Raw genomic sequence first — 24,172 nt, 5'->3', positions numbered from 1 at the left:
GTTTGAATGTATTATATGTATTATTCTCTTGGAAACTGACTGTGAATTTGAATGTTTAGTTTGTCTTTTTTTTCTCTCGTTACTAATTTGCTCTCATTTGACTCCATGCTTCCTTTTAAATTTCCTCTCAAGGTATGCACTCTTCCTGTTTTCTTGCTTTTGAAAACACCGTCTGACTTTGTTTTGATAATGGAGTTATAATTCTGTTGTTCCAGATCTGTGTTGCTCGTCTCATTTGTTAGCGCTCTAATTCACCTTAAAATAATGTCATACAAAGTATCTATTTATTGAGGTGATTTGGAAAACTATGTTAAGCTAAAGAATTAATTGTTTGTTTTTAATTATATCATTGCACATGTGGACAGGTATGGCTTACATCAGAAAAAGTGGTGCTGGTATTAAAGGCTGTGATTGAGTTTTTTATAATTATTATCTGAGTAATAGAAAAACATTTCTGTGGTTCACAGCATAAACCAAACAGGCACTCTCTGATTACCAGCCCAGTATACTAACCCTTTTTCTCCTGCATCCCTCTAGACCAGCCCCTGCAGTGGGTATAAGGTGTCTTCGTTTCAGCAGATGGACGGGGGGAACTGGGGTTCTTTGGTCAAGGAGGCTGCCAGGCCATGCTTGACCATGTTCTTGTTCTTCAACTGTCTGTCTGTCTTTCCTTCAGTGTCAACTTTGTGGTTTATTTAATTTTTCTCTTGCCCCATCCTGTGACACCAAGTGACAGCTATGTCAGCCCAGACCGCTCCGTAGTAGCTGCTGTTTAATCCTTCTTTCTGTGCTCAGTGGAAGACTCTGGGAGAAACAACTCTAGTGACATCCAGTTTTCTTTGAAGTGACCTCGACTCTTCTGAGAACAGCCCTGGTTTCCATCTAGCAAGACCCCTCTCTTGAATGTAGGACCCTTGGGGAAGTGCCTTTTTCATCAAGGGATCCCCTGGTGCCCATCTTCTCCTGCCTCTCAGGTGGACTTTGTCCTGTAGCTGTCTGACTTGGTTCATGCAGGTTGCCAGACCTCTGGGGCAAGGTATTTTTACCTTTCTGAGTGTGTAGGATGCTGTCTGAACATGCAGCCTGGCACAAACCTTTTATTGTTGCAGCAATGGGAGTTTGAGCTTTCACTGGTTTGGAAAATGCTTGTCTTCTGCACATCTCCATCCTAGCAACCCATCTGTCCTACTAACAGAAGGGGCAGCTATCAATGCAAGTAAGACATTTCCTATGGGAAACTATAAGGGAGAGGAACACATACCATTTTATTCCCAGTGCTTCCACTGAATTTATCAGAACACCGTGGCAAGTCCTTTTTTCATCTTCCTATTTCAAGACCTACCTTGAAGCAGGAGGGCCATGGGAACCTGGAAACTCCAGACAGCTTGTCCTGCTGTAGGCAAGTAGATGTTTAATCTGCTGCACCTGCTAGCCAAACCCCTCCTCAGTCTGGCTCTGAAATTGTCCACATCACTGCAGGGAGAAGTTCAACTCCAGGTCTTCTCTGAAGATGGAAAGTATGTAGTAAAGAAAGGAGCAAAAGGAGGATGAATTTCACCTGACGCAGGCATCTGAAAGCAGTAGACTGTGTTTTTGGTGAGGCATCTTGGTTCCCTCCAAAGTCATGAGACAGATGGACACCTTTAGATTTATCCCACACTACAGCAAGTGAGATAAATCTCTTTCTGAAGGTGTCAGTCTCTTCTCTTTTTCTCTGCTGGCTCCAAAGGAAGCTTTATGTGATAAGTTCAGCAGGCACTGATTTGTAGTTGGATAAAATTGTGTCAGCCCACATAAGAGGGCTGTTAAGGAAGCTGGCTTCAGCCATCCGTAAATTCCCAAGACACATGATACCTACAAAGAATGTAGAATAAGGTAGAGAGATTCCTTAAGGCATTATTCTGTATTTGTATTGCTGCAAATTCCCTTTGCAGCCTCACAATAGCCTTGTGTTAGTGAGCACAGCAGCTGCACAGCCCAAGCTAAAACTTGGAAGCCTTTTATCCTCTTGGGAGGCCTTCAAGAAAGGCAAGGAGGCCTCTTCCACTTATAGGTGATCTGGTGGATGTGTGCCTACTCTTGAGGAACCTGCCTGCATCTGTCCTCTCAGTGGGAGCTGCTGCTTCTGCTCCTTGGGCAGAGCAGAGTGGAAAACTGTGGTGCTTCACCTTTCTCCACATTCCTCTCACATATTCCAGACTGAGCTCTCTGTTTTTATTGTGTTGGTGATTTTTTTCTTTGCTATATTCTTTAATGTTGGATGGGTATTTTTTTTTTCTTTCTTTTTCTTTTTTCTTAATAATTTAATGGTGTTTTTTTAATGGCTCAGGCTCTGGCCAAGACTGGGCAGTTTACCAGCAAACCCCCCTGTGTGGGTGGGGTGGGGGCACGTCACTTTTGCTTTTTGCCTATCTCCATCTGTTGGTAGGACAACTTGTACCCACTGTCTGGGGATGGCACTGAGGGGCTTGAAGGAAACAGATAAACAGGTAAGAGTGTTCTTCCTTTCTATTTCTTCTCTTCACACAAACTGAGGACTACAGCAGTCAGGTTCCACAGATGTGTCTGGGATTGATTCTTCCTCCATTGGTATCAGTAGAGTTAAGAGAAAACATGAAATAGGTTTGTCTCAGCACTTGAAATGATTCTTGGTCAACCTGCTGTATTTGAAGAACAAGCAATGTACATGACAATGAAATTCCCCACCCAGCTGAGTGATGTGTCACTGCCATCCTTCAGCCCAGATAAATAATTTGAGGCTGATGTTCAATTGCTGTAAAGCATCAAGAGTTCTTACTGACAGAATCCAGACCTTCTGACCATTAGGCTTTTTGTAATTACATGTTTGTAAATAGGATTTTTCTTAAGTCCTTATGGCATCCCTTTAAAAAAACAAAAACCAAAGACCACAACAAAAACTAAACACAATTTTTTTCTGTTTCCTTCTCTGTTGCTCTGGTGCTTATAAAGCAGGGATATGCTTGACTTGGAACAGTGAAACATGCAAATTTTAATTAACATAAAACATAAACCAAACCAGCCTCTCTTCTCACTTCAATATGCAGATTCAGTTTGTAATTCCTGTTAGGTTGTGATGAGAGAAGGATATGGATCTTTTTTGGTGCATTCTTTTGCATGTTTACTCATATTCCTTTTTGCAGTTTACTGAGTGTTACATTTTGGGAGTGGATGCAGTAAAAGGTGCATTTGTGTCCTCCAAGCTGAGCAAAGGGACATGATGCTGGCATATCCCAGCATGTCCAGCACAGGGAAAGGCTGGGCACACAGAGACAACAAAATTCTTCTGGCAAAGGTCTTCTCCAACAAAGGATTTGTGGAAGTCATGAGAGCTTGAGGGGTGGTTGTGCCTTCTCTCAGAGGATATATTTCTAAATTTGGCCAAACTGGAACACTCTCCTCAAATGAATTATGTCTTAATTTACTGTTCTTGTTTTCACTGAAAGACCACAAAAAGAGTTGCACTAGGTAATACCAGGTGTGCACTGATTTTTCACTCCTGAGGAAGGTTATTGGGAGCTGGCTCACAGTCCACCTGTTCACAGATACCTGGAAGATTAGACAAAAGGGTTGTGCATGTGAATTTTTCTTCAGTGAAGAAAGAAAAAATCAAGGATTGTCTTCAAAGCAATTTAATGATGTGTGTTTTTCCATAGATCTCTCTCAGGGCGAATTGTCGGAGGAGTCTGGTGGTTCTTCACTCTCATCATTATCTCTTCCTACACTGCTAATCTTGCTGCCTTCCTTACGGTGGAAAGGATGGTTTCACCCATAGAGAGTGCAGAGGACTTGGCTAAACAAACTGAAATAGCCTATGGCACTTTGGATTCAGGCTCAACCAAAGAATTCTTTAGAGTAAGTCTGTTAAATCTCCTTCAAGTGCCTAATTTATGGGTTTCAGTTGTTTGGTTTTACCCAGCTGTAATAGCTGTCCTGGTGAAAGCTGTTTTGTGCGATCAGGACAGGCCTGAGTGCAGATTTTAATATCAAAAAAGCATTTTATCAAAAATGGATGGTTTTGCTTAACCTGAAACATCTCAAGATGGAAAACCCGACCTCTATTGTCACGGGAAGGGTTTTGTGACACCAGTTTCAGAGCCTCGGTCTGATGAGCAATAATGCAGTTGTTGGCACAGTATTTAACAGAAAAAACTCTTGCAAGGAGTGATGCTCTTGACCTACTTGCTGTGCATGCCCAGCTGGCAGCTGGTAATGCCATCCCGCATCGGTGTTCTCTTGCCAGAATGAAGGGGGGATGGGAGGCCTGTGTTGCTGCTCATTCCTGGTGGAGCACTGATTGCTGCCATTGTTGTTTTGTCTTCACTGCTCACCAGCATCTAGCTGTGCCTGTATCTGACAGTCAGGGGTAAAAATTTTGTACCCCAGACCTCTGGTTGTTTTTCACCTTGGTTAGGGAGATGCAGAGTTTGCAACATTTGAGGGTAGGGGCAAGTGCATGCCTTTATTTAAGATCATCCTTTCTTTCTCCTCTTGCCAAGCCACAAGCTGAACTGCAGAGAGTTTGGTGAGAGGCATTAGGAATTCTAAATATGGCCTCAGACCACTTTTATGTCTCTGAAAACATCTTCCTGAAAAGCTCTTATTTCTAATCTTTCCAAGGGTGAACTGGAATGCTCAGGCTTTCAGGGAGCTCTTGGTTCTCTCTCAGCAGTGCCAATCAGATGCCATTCAAACCAACTTTTTTTTTTTTTTGTGTAGAAGAGTGGTCAGTACTGCAGGATTAATTACTGCCTGTTACACATACTGGCCAGGTGCAAGCAGGAGACAAAAAAAATCTTGCTGCTGTAGGCTGATGAAATACTGAGGGCCCCTTGGAGAAATAGGGCTCCTTGAATTTACTTAAAATTTTAATACATGACCACACACACACATACCTGTACATAGACATCTGAAGTAAACCTGAAAGGGAATGCAAAGGTATTTTATAAAGCTTTTGCACTCTACCTGTAATGTCTTTATATTAAAAGAGATAATCAGTGTTCTTAATTAACTGTGGTAGCAGGTACATTACAGCAGCTTCTGTTTGTGTTAAAATCCTGTGAGATAAACACTGACCTTGTAAGGCTGACATTAGTGTATAAAAATTTTTATTCTGTTTAATTATCAACCCAAGGCAGTACTATCTTTACAGCAAAAATGAGTTAACCTGTCAAAAGAAGTAGCACAACTTGTTTAGAAATATTGGTGCTGTTTATAGTCACTATACTGATCTTTGGGGGAAAAATACCTTCTTTTAACTATCTTGTTATAGTTCATATAGAAAGAGGGATTGTATGGGGATGTTCCTTCATTTCGTTAATAGTTTGACACAACAAGGAAACCTCTTCTCACAGAAAGATCAAAGGAATGAGTGTTTCATGTGCAAGGATACAAAGTCTGGTAAATGTATGAATGCTCTGTTGTGCTGCTAATAGTCGAGATGAGCTGTGTCTCTCTGCTCGTGCTGGGAAAAGCAGGGTTGTAAATGAGCTGATCTGTCAGGAACTGCCAGCTCCATCAGGCCAGGACAGGAGTCAGCTGGGGATGGATGAGAGTAGAGCCCCAGCAGTGTGGAGCAAGGCTGGATGGGCCAAGTGGGAAGAAGAATGAGTCCTAAGTGGTGCTTCTTTCTCTTTGGCATTCTCAAGGCACACAACATAATTTCAGTTGTATTAGCTTTTGCAGAGTAATTAATTTGAATAGAGTGATGCAGCCATGAAAGTGTTGTGATTAGAGTCTTCTTCAGTTCGTTTGAAAAGGGCAAAAGTTTTGCCTTAGATTAAATGTGTATGTTCACATAAATACTTCATTGTACAGTGTTTGTTAGTTACTTAATGAGATGGTAAAGGTGGCTGAAACTTGAAATAACTTAGAGGACTCAAGCTTTCCAAGGTCCTGCAGCACAGATTGCACCTTTCTGTGTTTTAGGGGACTTGTTCTCCCTTGACAGCTCTTTTCACTCTGCTACCGGAGCGTCAGCGACAGTGACAGTGCTCTGAGTTGGAAAAAGCCATGAGTTCTCCTGAGTACAGGGTGATGCTTATGTCCTGTGTAAGGGGAATGTCCTCCTCCACCCATTTTCCCCCAGCATTTAGCTAGTTTAAACAGCAGTTAGCTGAGTGGCTCACGATCATTTACTCAGTGAGAAAGGAGTAACTTGGCTCTATAGTTGGGCCATGGCTTCACACAGGAGGTTCAGGACAGTCTCTCCAAGATCCCATTAAGAAGTTTGTATGGGTATATCTCTTTCTAGAGCGGTAAGGCTAAAGTGTTTCTCAAAGATACTAAGCAGATACTGATCTTAATGACTGCTGTTGGCCAGTGGAAGGTGCCAGACTGACAGCAGAAAGGAACAATTGCCTCCTGATGCATCAAAAAGGGATGATATATAAGCGAGCTTCAGATCCCTGCCATCTTGTCTACATGTGCTAGAAGGAGCTCCTTTAGAACCTCCAAGCCATGGCTCCCTTCTGCCAACCCCATTTCTAGACAGGATCACTTTTGAAGGGCAATACCTGAAACTGGACTGATACCAGCCTCTCAATTCAGATGAACAGATGGTAATGACTTTGAGCCACTTCAGACCTGGGCAGACTCCAGCTCGTGACCTATTTTCCATCCTTGGCAGTTTCCCTAAACATCGCAGTGTCTCCTGGGCAGACGCTCTCCCAGCTCTGGAGGTTAAGTGGGATTCACCATTGCTGCTTGATGCTTGCACGGCGACTGCTGTTGGGCTGACACTGCTCTCACAGTCCCAACACTGCTGTCACAGTGCCAACACTGCTCTCACAATTCCAACGCTTCTCTCACAATTCCAACCAGAGCTGGTATGTTGTAACAGTTTCACAGTAGACACTATTTACACTCCTCATTTGTTGGTGATTCTCTGCATAAGGGCATTTGTTCTCCCAGTATATCTAAGATTCAGAGGAACCTTCTGATATTCTCATGGTTGTTGTTTGCTTCTGCTCAGAAACATCTTACATTTTGCACTAATTAGCTTATAAAAGCATTTAAATGGCAATCAATAGATTACATCAATTCCCTTTTGGCTTTCAAAGGGCACTCATCCATATTGAAAAGGGAAAGAAAGAACCTCTCCTGAGATATTTATTAACACATGGTCTCAGATTAAGGACTCCAAAATTAAGTGTTCTCTTTCTTGAACAGTGGTGAAGGCCTGTATGAAAAAGAAGTTTCAAATCCCTAAGCTATTACTTTTAAGGGTGTATCTGTTAGAGTTAACATCTTCTAATACATTCAATTAAAGTTTCAGCATATCTGAGCAGCTTATCAAATCAATATAATGCCGTTTAATCCAAATTTAGCACTGAACCTAAGTATAATACCACACTCTAATACATTTCACCTCCAATATGCATATATTCAAAAGGCATGACCTTTACAACCAATTAGTGATTCTTGTCTAAACTTGGCTGTATTTGAACTTCAGTAGAAGCAGAACATGTTTGTAGACATTTAGAAATATAAATTGCCCTTGAATTTATTGTGGTTTCTTTTAATTGATAGCTGAGATCTCTGTTACAAGGCTTCTGCAAAATAACTTGCCAAGTGTATGTTTGATCATTGGCAAACACAGCTGACCTGCTAGTACATTTCACTGAGAACTTGTGTAGTTAATCACTGTTAACTAAATTAAGGAGAAAAGAAGGTTTCAAAAGAATGTTATTTTATTGCAGAAATTTTTTTTTTTTGTGTATTTCTCAGCAAAAGTTTAAGGATGTCCCCAACCAAACAACTCAGCTACCCTGTGGCTCTCCCATGCCTCAGGTGGAATGATTCGCTGCCCTGAAGTCAGTTCCTGATTTTTTCTCCTGGAAATGTCATCAATTGTCAGGTCTGTTAGGAATTTCAGTAGAAAGGCAAAAGATCCTTTGCGCATGATGGTTATTCCAGCTCTTACAGTTGATTCATCAGTTTCCTGAAAAAGGGATTTTTTGCAAACCAGGTTCAGACATGAGGCCTTTCTGGACTTTGTCTATACATAAAATACATATAAACCCACAGTTTTTAAGACACAGAAAGTCATGCTAAGGATGGCCTTTAAGATGTTCCTCATTTTGGTCTCTTGGTTTCATCAGATCAGAATAGTTCAGCAGGAGCAGATAGAAAAGCATGAGATGCACTGGCAAGAGGCTTTGCATTTCTGGTTGCCCATACTGAGGACATGCAAACAGCTACCAGAAAAAGCTATAAGTGAGAAGGGGACTGGTGAGGTATCTCTTGAAAAGAAACTTAAGTACCAAGTTGTTTAGCTGGTAAAACTAAAGGTGATATAGAAAACAATTTGTTCAAAAACAAAGAAAAGACACCAGGCAGATTAGCACCAAAGCAGAAAATGAACATTTATCTGAAAAAAAAAACAGTGAAAGAACAGATGAAATCCAGATTCTTTTGAAATTTAAAGAAAACATTACTTTAACCCATCAAAAGGATTTGAAATACCTTTGGCTAAAAGCACATGGGGTAACTCAGACCTCCCTGTTCAGTAGAGCCTTGTGGTGGGCTGTGTGAGGAGGGGCTGTGGTGGCACCAGTGGATCCCTCCTGGCTCGAAAGAGCCAAGTGCCACTTGTCACTCCCAGCTGGCAGCTTGCAGAGAGGATTCCCCATTCAGGTGCCTCTGACTGTAGCAGACGAGGCCAGTCCCAGTCAGGCAGCCAAGGAGGACCTCCATCCCAGAGCCTCAGGAGAGAGTGAGGAATTTATGATCATAATGCATTCAGAAGCACCAGTGTGTTACACCCCATTATAAGTTAAAGAGCTCATTGCTTTCCTCTGATGATAAGCTTGTGTAAAGATGAGAGGGAAATAAATTCTGCCAGCAAGCAGTTTAGGTAAGGAGAAGCCTTGGGTTATACACCCATAGCTGCTGTACGATTTTTATGTATTCTGTGCAATCAAACGATATTGAGATCATCATTAGAGCCTATTAGAAACACCATTGTGAACTCTGTGCAGACAGCGCTAAGGGTTTCATCTGTAGTTAAACTCTTTGATTTTTAATTTCAAAATTTATTTTGCTAGTGAAGATGAAGGACTTTTTTCTAGCACAGCAGTCATACAAATGCTTTGCTTTTGCCTTTGGATAAAACTATGATTAGCAGTTTGGAGCCTTCTGTGTTCTTGACATCAAGCAAAACAACACAGTCATCATAACAAATTCCTGACAAAAATATTGAAGTGTGATTGTATTTATGGGCTTTAAAGAATAGAACATAGAAAAGTGATAGTTTCAAAGATGAGTTGTATAGATCTGAGACATGCAAAGTGGCAGTGGTTAATCCTAAAAAGTACTGTAGTTTAACTGTTTTTCAACACAGAAGCTCTGAAAATTTTATTCACCCATATATTTTCTCTCTCTTCCCTGTTTGATATAGGTGGGAGCATGTACAAATATTAAAAGGTGAAGGTATGTGTGCAGAGAGATCAGAGCCTCTTCATTGCATGGATGATAGATGGTCTGCTTGTGGGGTTTGTTTAATCTCTTGAACCTCCTTTCTGCCACATGGCCAACAGGCAGTTTTAAAGGCAACAGGAAATCAAATGTGACATAATTGCAAAAGAAATGGTTTCCCATGAAGTGATCTAATGTCTTTAGGCCTATAGATTGAAGAGGAAAATGTATCCTTACAGGAACTAAAATTAACAGCTCATCCATCATGCACTCCTTGGAAAGGAAGCATTTGAATGCTGCTGGGCTTAAGGTGGCTGAATCATTTTACTAATTTCAGCAAGCAAGCCAGGATTTAGCAGAGCTTTCAGTCAACACTTAGTAACAAATATTTGAATAAATCTCTCCATGATCTTCAATAACAGATGGCATTTGTCTATCAGCTCTTGTGTTTGTGATTTAGGCTTTCCAGCTCACCTCTGTCTCCATACCACCCAGCAGTCACCCTCTGTAAGAGCAGGGCTGTGGGTCCTGGGGGCCAGGTAGTGAGAGGGGCTGCAGCCCGTGGGAAGGTGGACACAGAGGGGCTGCAGCCCATGGGAAGCTGGACACAGAGGGGCTGCAGCCTGTGGGAAGCTGGACACAGAGGGGCTGCAGCCTGTGGGAAGACGAGCACAGCAGCTCGCAGTGGGTTAATGCTGTAACTGTGTCTGTACCACAGAGGCAAAGCAGAGAGTGCCTGGGGGGAAAATCACTTGCTGTTTGAATGCTCTACTTTTTGGAGAGCAGCTCTATGATAATGATAATGACATTGCTCAAGACAGCGAGGACCCTGGTTTTTCAAGTCTCTCCTACTTTATGTAATGTTGCTGTGTCACATTAGTACATGCTTATTAGGGATTCATTTAAAATACATGGGTGCTGATAAATTACTCACAGCACTGCTACTGTTACTTTTGCATAATTAGAAAATACATGAAGGTTTAGAAACTCTAATGATGTGAATATGAAACATCCCCTCTTGCAGTCTGCTGGGATTTCTCCATCATTGCCTGTATATTGGCCTTTTCTGTCTGGAGCTGAAAACTCATTAGACCTGACAGTGTTCAGATCATGTGCTGGAAATGCCATTCTCTGTTAATTTATTACAGGCCAAATCCAGAGCAGGGCTGGTTGTGCTGCTCAGTTGCCCAGATAAGATAACTCTGCTGAATATGTCACTGCTGGAAAGATGCCCCTTAGCCTGAAGGCTGATGTAAGCCTCCCTCCAGCCAGCTCAAGTGTGTGCTGCTCCTGCTCCCCAGGCAGACAGACAGGCAGACAGACAGACTCACCCAGCACAGCTGTCCAGATCCCTGGCATGTGCCACCCAGCCCCTGTCAACCCCCCCTGGCACTGCTTCCTCAGGGTGAGCGCTGCCCGAGCGCTGGCTCTGTCCCTGAGTCACAGAGGATTTACAAAGGCAGCTTGTCTCTGGTAAAGACTTTCATTTTAATTTCCCAATCAGCATTGCAACAAGGAGGAATGGATGGCAGCAATAAAGCAAGGAGATGAATATAGTCTGAAGTTCAGTGTTGTGCCAGGAAAGGACGTCTTAAAATCTTGATTTACATTCTGCTGCTCAGACTGTTACTGACATGTCAGCGACGTCTGGTCTGGAGCGACTCTCTGCTTGTCTGTTTGTGTGAGCAGAGCTCACTGCAGAAAAGGTGCCTGTTAAAGCAGCTACAGCACATCGTCCACCTGATGCCAAAGGTCACACTTTCAAAAGAACCATGATACACAGGGAGAAAGTCTCAAAACACAACTCCTACAATATTGTATTATTTCTGTAAGACACTTTCTTTTGTAATCAGGCCACTGTGTATGTCAGGTGTGGAAAAGTTAATGATGCTGAAGCCTGGAGGGGTTTTATTAGGCTGTTTCCCCAGCTCTTTGGGTGGACAGTGCTGCTGTGGACTGTTCTTCTCCACCATCACCACCTCCACCAGCCCCTTGCTGGACTCCCCATCTCTCAGCCCCATGGAGGGGTTGTCTTCATGTTGACATAGAGGATTCTTGAGAAAAGCAGCAGCCCAGGGGTTTGTGGGCCTGATCCTTCCACTCTCTGGGCTTCATTTGCCCCAACTGGGAAAGAAAAATGCCATTTCTAAAGGATAAGTAATCATTTGAGCAAGAAACCAACATGACAATGTCTCCCATCACACTCTTGGCTGCAAAATATTATTAGTCACCCTTTTTTTACATGTGTGCATACCCTCTCAAAGATTTGTGTTCCTACAAACATACAGACTAGTTTATGTGTGCGTGCTTGAACCTTGCTCTTCTGTGGCATTCCACAAATTCATAAACCATGGGTAGTATTTGGTAGACTTGGGGGTTGGCCTTGCTAGAAGAGAAATGCCCTGACCTACTTTCTTCTGCCGAGAATGTAATAAAAGCAAGAGGTTCATGTAATGATGGGATTGATTTTTCTGTCCATATAGGTAAGTAAATTGCTGGCATCACAAGTTATCTGTGGCTAAAAGCTGTGACATTGATCTATTAGATACTGCCCTATGACCTTCAGTAAATGACATCTCTGCTTTCATGCCCTCACTGGGGAAAGGGGATTAATGGTGCCCTCTGGCCTTCATGAGACCTATTTTTACCTTCTCAATAAAGAGCTTGGAAATCTCAGGCAGAGGGACCTTACTAATGATATTTATCATGTTCTTGTGTAGCATCATCATTAGGCTAGCCTCCATGTGCTCCAGGACTGGAATTGGGCTGGGGGCTCCCACCAGTGTCCCTTACTCCCCTCCAGAGGCAGCTGTGCCAGGGATGATTCAACATCAGGCTTGGGAGGGAGTGGAAAGGCATCAAATCAAAGCCATATCCAAACAAGTAACACAGTGGTGTCACTCCATTGCAATTTGCCATATTAGAAGTTCAAGCAAGCAACTGCCTAAACCCAGTGGATCTCAGTGGGGCCCAAGCCAGGCAGCAGCAGCGGTACCAAGGCAGTCTCTTGGCAGTTTTTTCATTCCTGTTTAGTAACTTGCTTTTTAATGGTTCATAAGCTCCTGGATTCATTAGCTGCTGCAGAAGAGCTAATTGCACACGTGGAAGAAAAGCAATGAGTGATGATAATGAAGCTACAGTTCACACTTAACTGCCCAAGTTCATTCCAGTGAGGTGTGCATCTATACAAAGTGAGGTGTGCATCTGTATAAAGGCAGCATTATTATTCAGATTAAATACCTGCACTGATTTTAGTATGGACCTCTGTGTTTTGTATCAGCAGCATCTGTCTGACTTAAGGGCTTTAAATCTCCCTTGTAAAGGAGCTGTAATGTAGTCATCGGGCCGGTGCAGCAGAGGAGAGTGTTAAGTCTGCTGCTTTAGGACCTTTATTGATGTAACTGCCTATCTTTATGTGTGTTCTGTGCTCAGGATGCTCCACATGCTTTTTTATTTTGCTACACTTTGTTTATCACTCTTAGTTTTGAAGGCAGAGGTAAAAAAATTATCAATATAATCTAAAAAATTTTAAAGTATAAAACAGAGAATATCTTATGGATTTTAAAAATAAAATTTATTTGGGTAAATTTGGCTTGTGACTGCATGATCAACAACCCTCACCTATAAGAGAACAATATGAGCTTGACTGCTGGGAAGTCACTTCCTTGTGCCTGTCATAAGAAGTTAAGAACCATTTTAGTCATTTTTTATAAAATATCCCAATGGGGTGCACAAGGAGGCATTTTGAAGAAGACCTGCAGGTTGTGGAGGAGGTGGGAGGAAAAGCTAAACTTTCTAAAATAGGTAAAGGACATCCCTGTAACATACTTCAGCTACAGAGGAGAAATGTTGCTTCCTTCAAACACAACAGCTTTACCCCTACTCAGTAGTGGAGGAGGTGACACAGTGTCACTTTTAGCAGAAGTGTGAGACAGATGTCTGCAGAGGTGGAAGGGAATTCGATCACTGGGAGAAGGCTTCATATTTTAGAGCTAAATTTAACCAGTGTCAAGGAATTGTCCAAGATGTGCTGGGGTTTGCTAGGTGATTTGGGATGTGCAAAAGTGAAACCAAGGCACCTAGTCTGGCTCAGCTGGAGCCACATTTGTGGTTGCTGGATTTTTTGGTTGTTGGATGGATTGAAGAAATAGCTGCAACTGAGAGGCAAGCTTGCCTCCTTCCCATGCCTGTATCACTCACCCAGCCCTGACTGGCCACGCTTTTGGATGCTACTGCACACTCTGGCTGATTTTTTATTTCACTGCTGGAGCCAATCACATATCAAAACTAGGAGAATTACAATGAAAGACAGTGTTAAAATTGTGGACTCATGGAATTGGCATCTTCTTTTCAAATGAATGCGTTGCTACCCAGAAGCAACCTGTATTTAGGTGCCGATTAGTAACGGGCCAAGTGAAGTGAGTCCTTGGCACGAGAGTTGCTGGCTCTGCTGACACAGAAGGGAGCTGCCTGCACCCTTGGCTGTGGTGTTTGTGGCTCAAAAGCATACTTTTGCATAAACATATCCAAATGAAGGAAAAAAAAAGCCAGCATTATTGACAAAGCAAAGGCCAGTTCTATTTATATCTGCAGTAAGGCTGCAATAATGAAAAGATGCTTTCATGTGTCTTCAGGGCCTAGATGAAACACTGAAAATGTTGCTGTTAAGAAAAAAATTATAATAATATCCCCTTGAAATCCCGAGGAAATGCATGTGGCAGACTTCTGGAGAGCAATATCAAAGAAATAGGAGTTGCAGAACGTAGGGAGTTACTGCAGTTACAGGCTTTGAATTAGCTTAAATCTTTGCTTTTAAGGTTTTTTTTCCCTAAGTATGTCTTTAAAAGTAACACTTTATTGACATGGAAAATGTTTTACTGCCACTGAACTCTAGCAAGAGTGCAGATCTGTCAGACCTTGCCTTATTTTGGAGTGTAAATCCTTTCTCTGTGGTTGCTTCTGCTGTCTGGCCCCTCTTATGGGTGTCAGACTCCTGGGGGGGCTGAGAGAGGCAGTGTGAATGTCTGCAGAGGGGGACAGATGGGTAAGAATGTTCTTTCAACACAGAATTCAGAGCTTTATAGTTAGAAAGAAAAGACATTTTTCTTTTCTGAAAGTCTTTCAGGGGCTTCTGGGGTGGTTGGGTTTTGTTGAGGCAATTGGAAAACTGGAAAAAAAGGAAAATACCTACTAAAAATACCATCTGTCATTTCATCCCGTTGCATCTTTGACCAGCTTTAATCAACTGGTTGTTTCATGGCATTGAGCAGGTTTAAAATATGGCTCCAGGAGCAAAAAACACCCTTGAGCGTTGCTGAGCGTGTGTGCCGGTATCGCAGCTCGTCTGGTGGCAGTCCCTTTCTCCAAGAAGCCTCATCATAAGTAATTACTTTCACCTTAAAATGAATTTAGGTGAATGGCTGCAAAAAGCAGCACTAACCAAGCAGGACTCAGTGGCCGTCACACCCCTGGTCCTCTCTCTCAGGACCCCTGGGGTCCTCAGCCAGACTGTGCTCCAAAACCAACACATACCTAATGCATTTTATATTAACCCTTCCCAGTCAATACATGCTTTGTTCATTTCTAGCTTGAATTTTTGTCTACTTCTACTAGATCAGACTGCTATTCTTATTTAGTTGATTTGATAATAACAAGATATTATGAAAATCCCACTTAGCAGAAGAAGAGATGGGCAATGACCATATAGAAGTAGGAACTGATTTTTAACTACATCATCCAGAAGCGTTAAATGAAGGTAACAGACTATAAAGCTTAGGCCATTTTTTGAAGTTGAAAAGAGATCAGGTTTTCAGTTGTAGAATTTGATTTTCTGAAGCATGAATGGTAATATTCACCCTTTGACCTTGGAGCAGGGAATGGGCTTTGTTTGGACCACGTGCAGCCCTGAGCATGCTGTTGGCACGCATCACATAACTGTGATTATTAACAATGCACAGATATACTGGCCATTGCTTTCAGGTAGTCAGGCCAGCTGGAAAGAGTAGGAAAGAATTTATTACCGACAGGTATTCGGGTGTGAGTTAAAAGATTGAAAGGAATAGAAGTTCTGGTTTATCTGGGTAATTAAAGGCACACTCTGCAGAGGAAAACAAGCAAAAGCATATGTAGTGCATGCACAATTCGGAAGACTCACAACTTCAGGTTACTGAGCGGTATAAAGCATGAAGATGGTTTTCCACCTTCCTTTTGTCCCTTAGATGCCTATTTGCAAATATAAACGGCCAGGTGTGTTTGTATTATTTATGTTAAAAGAAGATGAAGGTTGTAAGGAAGAGAACCTTGAAACTAAAACATGCCAGGATTGCCACTGCTCCTGCAGTCTCTGTGTTGGCTGACCAGGCTGTTCTATGTTCCCTTTCTGCCCGGGGGAGCTGCACAAGAAGGGCTGGCAGGCTGGCCATGGGCAGTGCCTAGAACACTGCCTGCACTGCCACCTGCACAGGTGCACAGCTGCTCTGCTGCCCCCAGGGCCCAGGGGTGGTAGCAGCCACTGAGACAGCCACCACTGTGGGACACTTCTGGTATCCCTGGAATCCCTGCAGCCCCTCTGGCAGGTGCCTGGGAGCCATGCAGTGCCCTGGGCAGCTCCCAGAAGGGCAGGAGATATGGAAATGCCTGCATGCATTAAGTGGGTTGTTGGAAAAGCAGGAGCGCCAGCTCAGCCTGCTTGGAGAAGGCCCCTTGAGCAGGCAGTGATAAAGTGGCTATCAGGGTGTTCTGGCTGCCAGCCCATGGGTGCCTGGCCCTGAGCCCCAGTGAGATTCCCTCCTTGGGCAAGATCCATGGTCCTGCAGTCAGCTGAGGCTCAGTGCTCCCTGCCAGGAGCTGAGCTGCTGCACTCCCCACTCAGCTTCAGAGCTACCATCCTCATCTCAGGCTATCCGGTGTTTGCTGTCACAGGGGAAGGTCAGGAAAATCCAGATTTCTTCTTTCAACTGTGTAAGGACCATTTCAGGCCCCACTTACATCCCTCTTTGTCCTGGTGCTGGGCAAACAAAGCCATACAGCCCCTCTTTAGCCAGGAGATGCTCTCTCTGGCTTGTTTTTCACACCCACCACCCAGCCAGCTCCTCTTGTAACTGGGGTGTATTATTGTCTCTCTGATTTCCTGTTGTCAGTTGGGCTGATTTTAATTGGCTTGCATTTTCAGTTGTTTTTCAGTTCATCAGGAAGGATAATTAAAATAAAATCCTGCCCTCCATGCTCCTCTCTATTCACCGTAGCAACACCAGCTGAGCATGTTAATCTGAGGAGCAGTGCAGGCAGGGCTTACTCCCTGTGAAGTGTTTGGAGGCTGGTTGTTAAGCATTACATTATTCAAAATGCATTAAATTGTCCTGAATGAGGAGGAAACATGTCTCGATCATCAAGCTGATGGGCATTAGCAGTCTTCCACCACAAGTTTGCTAAATTTGAACTAGATTTAGCTACTGCCTGCCTCATTCCTATTCTGCAAGGAAAGCTGTGGACAAGGAACTGGCAAGGAGTAGGAGGCATAAATTTGAGGTACCCACAACTTGGACTGAAAGCCTTATATAAATCCTTGGGATTTCTAGACTTCAGAGAAATGCAGTTGGCATTACTGCCTTCTGTTGATGAAGCAGGAAAGTTTAACCGGTAGTCCAGGATACAAAATCTTGAGAGTCTGGAGGTGGCTTTGAGATCTGAGGGTGGCTTAAATGTTACTGCTGGGGAAGAGGGAGAAGGGGAAGTAACACATTTCTCAACATTTCCAGGTCTACAAAGCTTGTATGCTGAGCTAGAGGCTGTTAGGGTTTGCTCAGTCTCAAAACAGGGAAATCAGGAAAAAATATAGAGGGTTGGCAGGCAGTTAACCAGTGATTTTTTCAGCTTATTGCTAATATTTGTATTTGCTGTCTTTTAGGAAAATGGGAAACCAAATTTTGAATATTTGACGATTGATTCACAAAAGGTTTTGTAGTTACTATTTGTATCCCTTGTTTGAGCATCTCTGTTGGCAGCCACTGGAATGTCATGGTCTCCTGTATCATAGACCTGCCATCGCCACTGTGAAAAACACACTCCTGCCTTTCTGAAAACTTGTAATAAGCAAATGTCAGCCCTTCCTGGCTGCAGTTAGTGTAAAAAACAATGCTGTGGGTTTGTGCGAAGAGGAGAGGCTCCTTTTGCCTCTGTTGGCCATGATGGATGAGCTGGGATTTCCCATCGTCCCTCTGGCTCAGTAGCAGAGCAGCACACGGGCGGATAAACCCAGCACAGAGCAGAAGCCAAGGCTGGGATGGGCACACACCGTTGCTCATTCCAAGGCTGCCAGCAATCAGTAGAATAATTGTCTGAGGTATGCTTCTCCCTCCCCAAATATTTTGTGGTTTGGTCTTTGATCAGGGGGCAATGTATCTCTCTCCAAGCTACCTTGACTTTTTTTATCTGTTAGCCTTAAACAGTTACAGGGTGTCATTGTACCTCTAAGCCAGCTAAGCCCAAGGAGCTCAGTCTTGCTGACATGATTCTTCATTTCCCTCCTTTCGTCTCTCCCAGAGGTCAAAAATAGCTGTCTATGAGAAAATGTGGTCATATATGAAGTCGGCCGAGCCCTCAGTGTTCACCAAGACGACAGCGGATGGGGTGGCGAGAGTGCGGAAGTCCAAGGGGAAGTTTGCCTTCCTGCTGGAGTCCACGATGAACGAGTACATCGAGCAGCGCAAGCCCTGCGACACCATGAAAGTTGGAGGCAACCTGGATTCCAAGGGCTATGGTGTAGCAACCCCCAAAGGCTCAGCATTAAGGTGGGTGGAATAATATAACAATATCCATGTTGTTATAGTATTCCACCTACCCTGATGTATTGTGTTGTCATTTTCTTTCTTGTGGATTTTGAGGTAACTTAAAAGTTTAAAATCTTCAATATTCCATGGAGTTAAATAAGACGGTAAATTATGGTTTCATTTATTTAATGCATCCATTTTTTTGTGTTCTCTTCGTGTTGTCCTCTCTGATTGTTTGTTGCTGTTTTAATTTTACAGTTCAATGGCTTTTTCAATTTAAATGGTAAAAGCCAAGTTAACCTGCCATATGTGACAAATGTTAACTGCATGATGTGGTGTTCTTGTTACTTTTTTTCTCAAAGACGGTTTCCCCATCCCGCACACTTCAGTTTTGAGCAAATGTTATCCTCCATGCCACCTTCCAATATTTAACCCTGTATTTGCTGTACAGACATTTTGATAGCTCCACGTTCTGTGAAATTTTAGCCAATTTGTCCTCTTGTGCTCCTTTTTTTATACGTTACGATTTCCTAAGCATTTGTGCATTTTTTCTTACAAGTTATGTTTTATCGTTTCAAGAAATGCTGTTAACCTGGCAGTATTAAAACTGAATGAGCAAGGCCTCTTGGACAAATTGAAAAACAAATGGTGGTACGACAAAGGAGAGTGCGGCAGCGGGGGAGGTGACTCCAAGGTCAGCCTCAATGTCACCACAATCGGGTACCTTAGCAAAGAGTAATCGGCAAGGCTGTTATTTTGCTTCTCAAGAAAAAAAACCTCAAAAAAGAAAGCAGATGAAAACTATTTCACTAATTGTGGTGGGGGAAAAAAAGCAATTTTCTTACTCAGTAGCTCTTTCAAAGAAATGGTCTTATTTAATATCATCAACAGGTTTGTTCGAGCATGGAAACCTTATTTAACTAACAGATAGAAAGTCCAGTGTTGGTGGGACCTTTGCAGAGTAAATCAGTGAGGTAACTGTCAAGAAACCAATGATCACCTCTGGCCGCCGTCCCAACCCCTGAGGGCAAGGCTTTGGTCTCATCCATGGTTTAGCTGTGATACAGAGTGGGGTTTATGAGGCTTTTTTTTGCCAGGACCAGCTGTGCCAGCACAGACCTGGAGGTGAAAGGACTCCTGCTTACTTTGCCCTTTCGGGGAGGTTTTGGAAATTTTGCCTGGAGTATTCAAATATGACCTTTTGTACAGCACTGACCAGTCTTCTGCACTCTCCTATGCAGGAGCCCTGTATCTGTGTTTGACATGGCTTTGGTACAGATGTGGACTCAAGTCTGGCTCCAGTGGTAACCTTATCACTGCCTTCTGCTGAGCTGAGGCTCCTCCCAGCCTTCCAGGGAGCCTGTAGTGTACCTTCACAAAGTTGCTTCAATGAGCTCATGTGTTGGCAAAAGTTAGCCAGTGTGCTTTTCCTCTTGCCAACTTTGCCCTGTAGGACTGGCAGTTTCTGCAGTCTTTAACCCAGTGAGGATAAGCTGTAGCTAGAGTTGGCTGGGTACTGTTGGTCACCTTGGGTGCAGGAATTACCAAGAAAATTAATTTAAATGACACTGTTACACTGAAAAGTACTGAAATTCATTTTTGTAGAGACACTCTCCTACATCTAGTAAAACCAGTTCTTTAGGGAACAGTAACTCCTAATTTCTCCTATAAAAATGCTTCAGATTTGGTCCAAAATCAATAATAACAGTAAACTGCAGTTTTGGACAATTACTGCAATGACTGCTTCATTCTATTAATAAGAGTTGCATACAGTTGGCTACATAGGAAATTGCTCAGCTCGTCATGTCCGCTGTTAGCAAAGCCGCTGTGTAATATTAAAGGAAGGAATAGCTCTCAAATTTGGGTTGATTCAATAGCTGGAGGTCTGCAGTGCTCAGCAGCGGCCTGGAGATGAGCACAAGCTTTTTTATGCTTTTTAGCTCTGCTGCTTATCCTTCACAGAACATTTTTATATGTCATACTTGCCCGTATATTAAAAGTTTAATATCCTCCTGGGATCCGGCAGCTCATTGTCTAATGCTGCCTTCCTGAAAGAAAACTCTTCATACAAACCAGCTTCAATGAACTTCATTGCTTCAAGTTCATTGAATTAAACCCAGCCAATAACACTTACAGCCCTAAGGAAACTAAAGAGGGCTTTTAAAATGGTCATAATTAGGGCAGGGCCATCCTTCTATTTTTGCTTGTACTGGAAGATGTTTTACAAAGAGCAATGCTGTCTATTTGTCAGGCAGTGTTGAGGGAGTGGAGTCTGGGGTGCTGTGATGAGTTGGTACCCAGAGAAGTGGGAAGGGGTGCAAACACAATAATGTGTGTTTTGCTGGTTTAGTTCAAAGTGATGTCTTTCTGCAGTTTGTTGTAACATGCTATGGTGAAGAACTTGTTTAAGCTATAGTCATCAGCTCTTGGGGCACAGCTCAGCTCCAGAAGTCCCCAGAGAGGAGAACATGGGGTGTAGAAGACCTCCCAGAGAAGACTAAGCTGAGGGAGGCGGGGAAGGGGTTAGTGGCCGTTTCTAGAGGTGATAAATCAAAGGGCTTTTTTGTTACAAAGTAGCTTTTCCTTTGAGGTAGTTCTGTAGGCGCTGAGTACTGCAGGTTGCAATGCAGCGTCGCAGCAGACGGGCAGTGCCTTCCCAGCACACCCCCATCGCTGGCCAGGCCAGGCCCTGCCCCAGCCCATCAGGAGCCCCTCCGCCCTCTGGGGAAAGATGAGCTCTGGTGCTGCCCTCTGTGCACTACAGCTCCAAGAGTCTCGCTGGCCACTCTCTCCTCCCTGTCCTTCCACCAGAAGTTGCCCTCGTCATTTCATCCCATCTCTCCAGTTAATTGTTCATCTGAACACAGCTTCATTTGTAGAGCATTCAGAGGAGTCACTTCAAAACTGTTATTTTTTTCCATTTTACCTTAAAGGAGGCAGCAACCGGAGGAATCGGGATGGGGTGGTGAAGGCGCCTGAAGTGGGGATAGCAGACCTTGTCCCCCATCTCATGGCTACCATTGCTCACTCGGGGCAGCTCTCTCTACTGGCTGAGCTGACAGACTCCTCTCTCAGCTTCCCCAGTAGAGACCCAGGCTTGGGAAAACACTGCCCCAAGTCCGCAATCAGCCTCCTCCTACCTCCTGCCAATGGGTTGTGTGTAGGTGTGAGTCATGTCAGACTGGTGGTGCCAGCTAAATTATTCTGTGACTCTGATATTTTAGCTCACACTGAAAGCCAGAGGTAAGTATGAGCCTGTTTGCTTGTGCCAGTGCCCATCACTGTACTGCAAAGGACCCGGTCACCTCTGCCGTGCTCGTCCTCCCTGCGGTCTCGCATGTGGTGTGCCTGTGCTTGGAGAGGAGTAATTCTGAGTTGTGAGTTCATCTCTTGTTACCGGATCTTCATTGCCACTGGAAAATTAAACAGTGACTTCCATTTTCACAAGGATTAATTTTGAGTCTTGCAGCAGGAAAAAGAAAGGGTATTCACTTGGCTTTCTGTGGGTTTTGAATCTGTTGGTTTACAGAGAGTGTAAGGTTAGGCCTGTGGGCATTCTGTGCTCCTGGGGTTCACTTGTAATTCAAGACTAAAGAGTTTTTGCCATTTTAATGAGCTTGTTTTAAAGGCCTCAGCTGATGTGTCGTGTTTTCGGTGCTACCAGTCTGTGCCAGTGCTGGTGTGGAGCAGAGGGTGCCAGTGTGCTCTGTAGTGCCTTAGCTGTTGGTACTGCCTTGGCAAAGGGAATTACCTCATTTCGGTAGTGGTCCTTATTTAACGAGTCTGAAGGGGAACATGCTCCACCCATATGTAATTTTTCTGGGATGCATGTCAATACATGTGGGCTGATTTGGCTGGTGCAGACGTTCTGGCACATGCATCAAAACTTGTTCACTTAGTCCTCCTAAATGAGCATGAATTTAGTTTCATGGCAAAATTATCCTCCCTTCAAATGCTCTTATACCTGCAAGCTAAGTTCTCAATCGTGAGAGAATACAAAATAGCAGTTGTAAAAAAAACATATTACAGGAAATAAGTTGCAGTGTATTACAAATTTGGAAACTAATTATTTTGTTTATTATACAATCCTATAATCTTGGAGCTGAGTGATGGCTGAATAGGAATTTAACAAGAATTAGACAAAAGGGGATGCAGACAGCGGTCACAGGCTGAGTGACTTAAGTGAAACTAATTATTCAGTTGCATAAGAACAATTTTCTGCTAAGATAAATTTCTATAGTTCTGCAGTTGATAGATTTCTTGTATTCTTATACCTTCACGATAACATTTAATGACAACTAACATGGAAGGAGAATGTTTGAATGCAGCTTCTCACCAACTTCACATGCCAAGATTCCTTGCTAATGATTTGACTTAATTTCTTTAATGTATTCTTTTTTAGGCTGATACCTCTTTTGGAGTACATCAGAGAAATGACATGCAATGTAATATTATTTCATTTTCCACTTTTTTTTAAATCATAGAATTACTTTTCCAGTGTGATAGTTGAGTTCTGCCCTCAGAGCTGTGCTCCATACAATATCCCATTCCCAAGCCCTTTGGAGCTGTGTGGCCAGTAGCAGATGGGATCTGTTCCCCCGTGTCTGTGTGCGGTTTTGCTTTGATACATTTTCAGCACAGCCGTTAGCATTTGCAGCATAATTTTTTTAAGTGGCATATTTTTAGAAGAAATCTGTTATGCTTTATTTTAGATGATACCTGATGCCTAAAGAGCACCACTGCCAAACATGTCGTGCATAAAAGAGAACATTTGGAGAAATGGCTATCTTAAAAAGATGCAGCACGATTTATTTGAGCAATTTGTTTGAAATTATGTTCATCAGCATGAATTTCCTTGTCATCCATTCTATAGGCCTGGGTTATGAGCTGGAAAAAGATAAAATGACTGATCAGAGCCAGTGACAGTAACACAGAGTTAATTCATGCTCAGAGTTGGGAAAGTATTATGAAATTATTGTATTGTGCAAATTAGTGACAAAGCAAAATAATGCTTTAAAAGGAAGACACCAGAATATCAGTTTAATTGACAGCTATTACTTTATAGCATATTAGGAAATAATACTGTGTATGTTTTGTGCCAGTGATGAAGTCTTAATGCTCTAGGAGTTCATTGGAGCATCTCACTTAGAGCACTGCCAGGAAGGGCAGAGAGCTCTGGTTTGCAGAAATGAATGACAGTGCTGTTGTGCAGATTGTTGAGGGTATTTTCCTGGAAATGGAACTGGGAGACTCAGTACAATAATTTGAATAGAGTAGGTTGCCTGTGCTGGGAAGGAGTTGGTGGAGCCTGAACCGGTGGTGTCCAAGAATTGGGAACTGTTTAGTTTTGCCAGTATAACCTTTATCATGTTAATATATGGAGACTGGCTTAAGACTTAATCATGGAGACTGGCTTTGCTGCCTTGCCAAAGCCAACTCAAGACCTGACTGTGCAAGGAGACCTGTTTGTGCAGCATTAATTGTGACAGACGTAGGGCTTGTGCAGGGACACCATGTCATGCCTTTATGGCCACAAGAAATCTTAAAGAAAGACTTGTTAATTGCGCACTCCTTTTGATAATATTTGTGGTGCTTAACAGTTAATTTCCATAGATTGCTTGCATGAGTCATTTATCCTGCACTGCAAGTATCAGTATGGGGAAAGTCAAGGCAGAAGGCTCTGTGGCACTGGGAAAGGAAAAAAGGAAAACCAGCAGCTGAAAGTGGAGCTCCTAGCAGCAGGAACAGGGCCCTTCCTTTGAACATCTCCCTGGGGGTCTGGGCTTGGTTGTTTCTCTTCAAGAGTAACTGCTGTCATTTAACATACAAAGGGAAAAGTAAATGCCTTTCTTCTTCTTCAAAGTGGCTCTAATGTTTCAGCAATGTGCCCACATGGACACAGGCGCTTGTGCTGTTCTGTGGAATTCTCTGTGCTCGCCGGCACTGTAACTGTGGGCCGAACGCCTCTA

General features: G+C 43.1%; 1 protein-coding gene across 2 annotated transcripts in view; it reads left to right on the top strand.

Moving 5' to 3' along the window:
- The window catches only part of GRIA3 (glutamate ionotropic receptor AMPA type subunit 3), a gene marked incomplete at both ends in the record, with an annotated part of 143,802 nt that overhangs the window by 106,485 nt on the left and 13,145 nt on the right, over nucleotides 1–24,172 (top strand). Inside the window, 3 exons of one of the 2 annotated variants that reach the window (XM_082289588.1) lie at nucleotides 3,675–3,873; nucleotides 17,977–18,224; nucleotides 18,783–18,897. In XM_082289588.1, coding sequence (XP_082145714.1) covers nucleotides 3,675–3,873; nucleotides 17,977–18,224; nucleotides 18,783–18,897 — 562 coding nt within the window. The remainder of the gene's footprint in view (nucleotides 1–3,674; nucleotides 3,874–17,976; nucleotides 18,225–18,782; nucleotides 18,898–24,172) is intronic. The other variant, XM_082289587.1, reaches the window with a different exon arrangement.

This window comes from Coloeus monedula (assembly GCF_965178545.1).
Source record: "Coloeus monedula genome assembly, chromosome: 12".
Lineage (NCBI taxonomy): Eukaryota > Metazoa > Chordata > Aves > Passeriformes > Corvidae > Coloeus > Coloeus monedula.
Note: the sequence above shows the minus strand (reverse complement) of the source record. Positions and strands in the feature narration are given on the sequence as shown.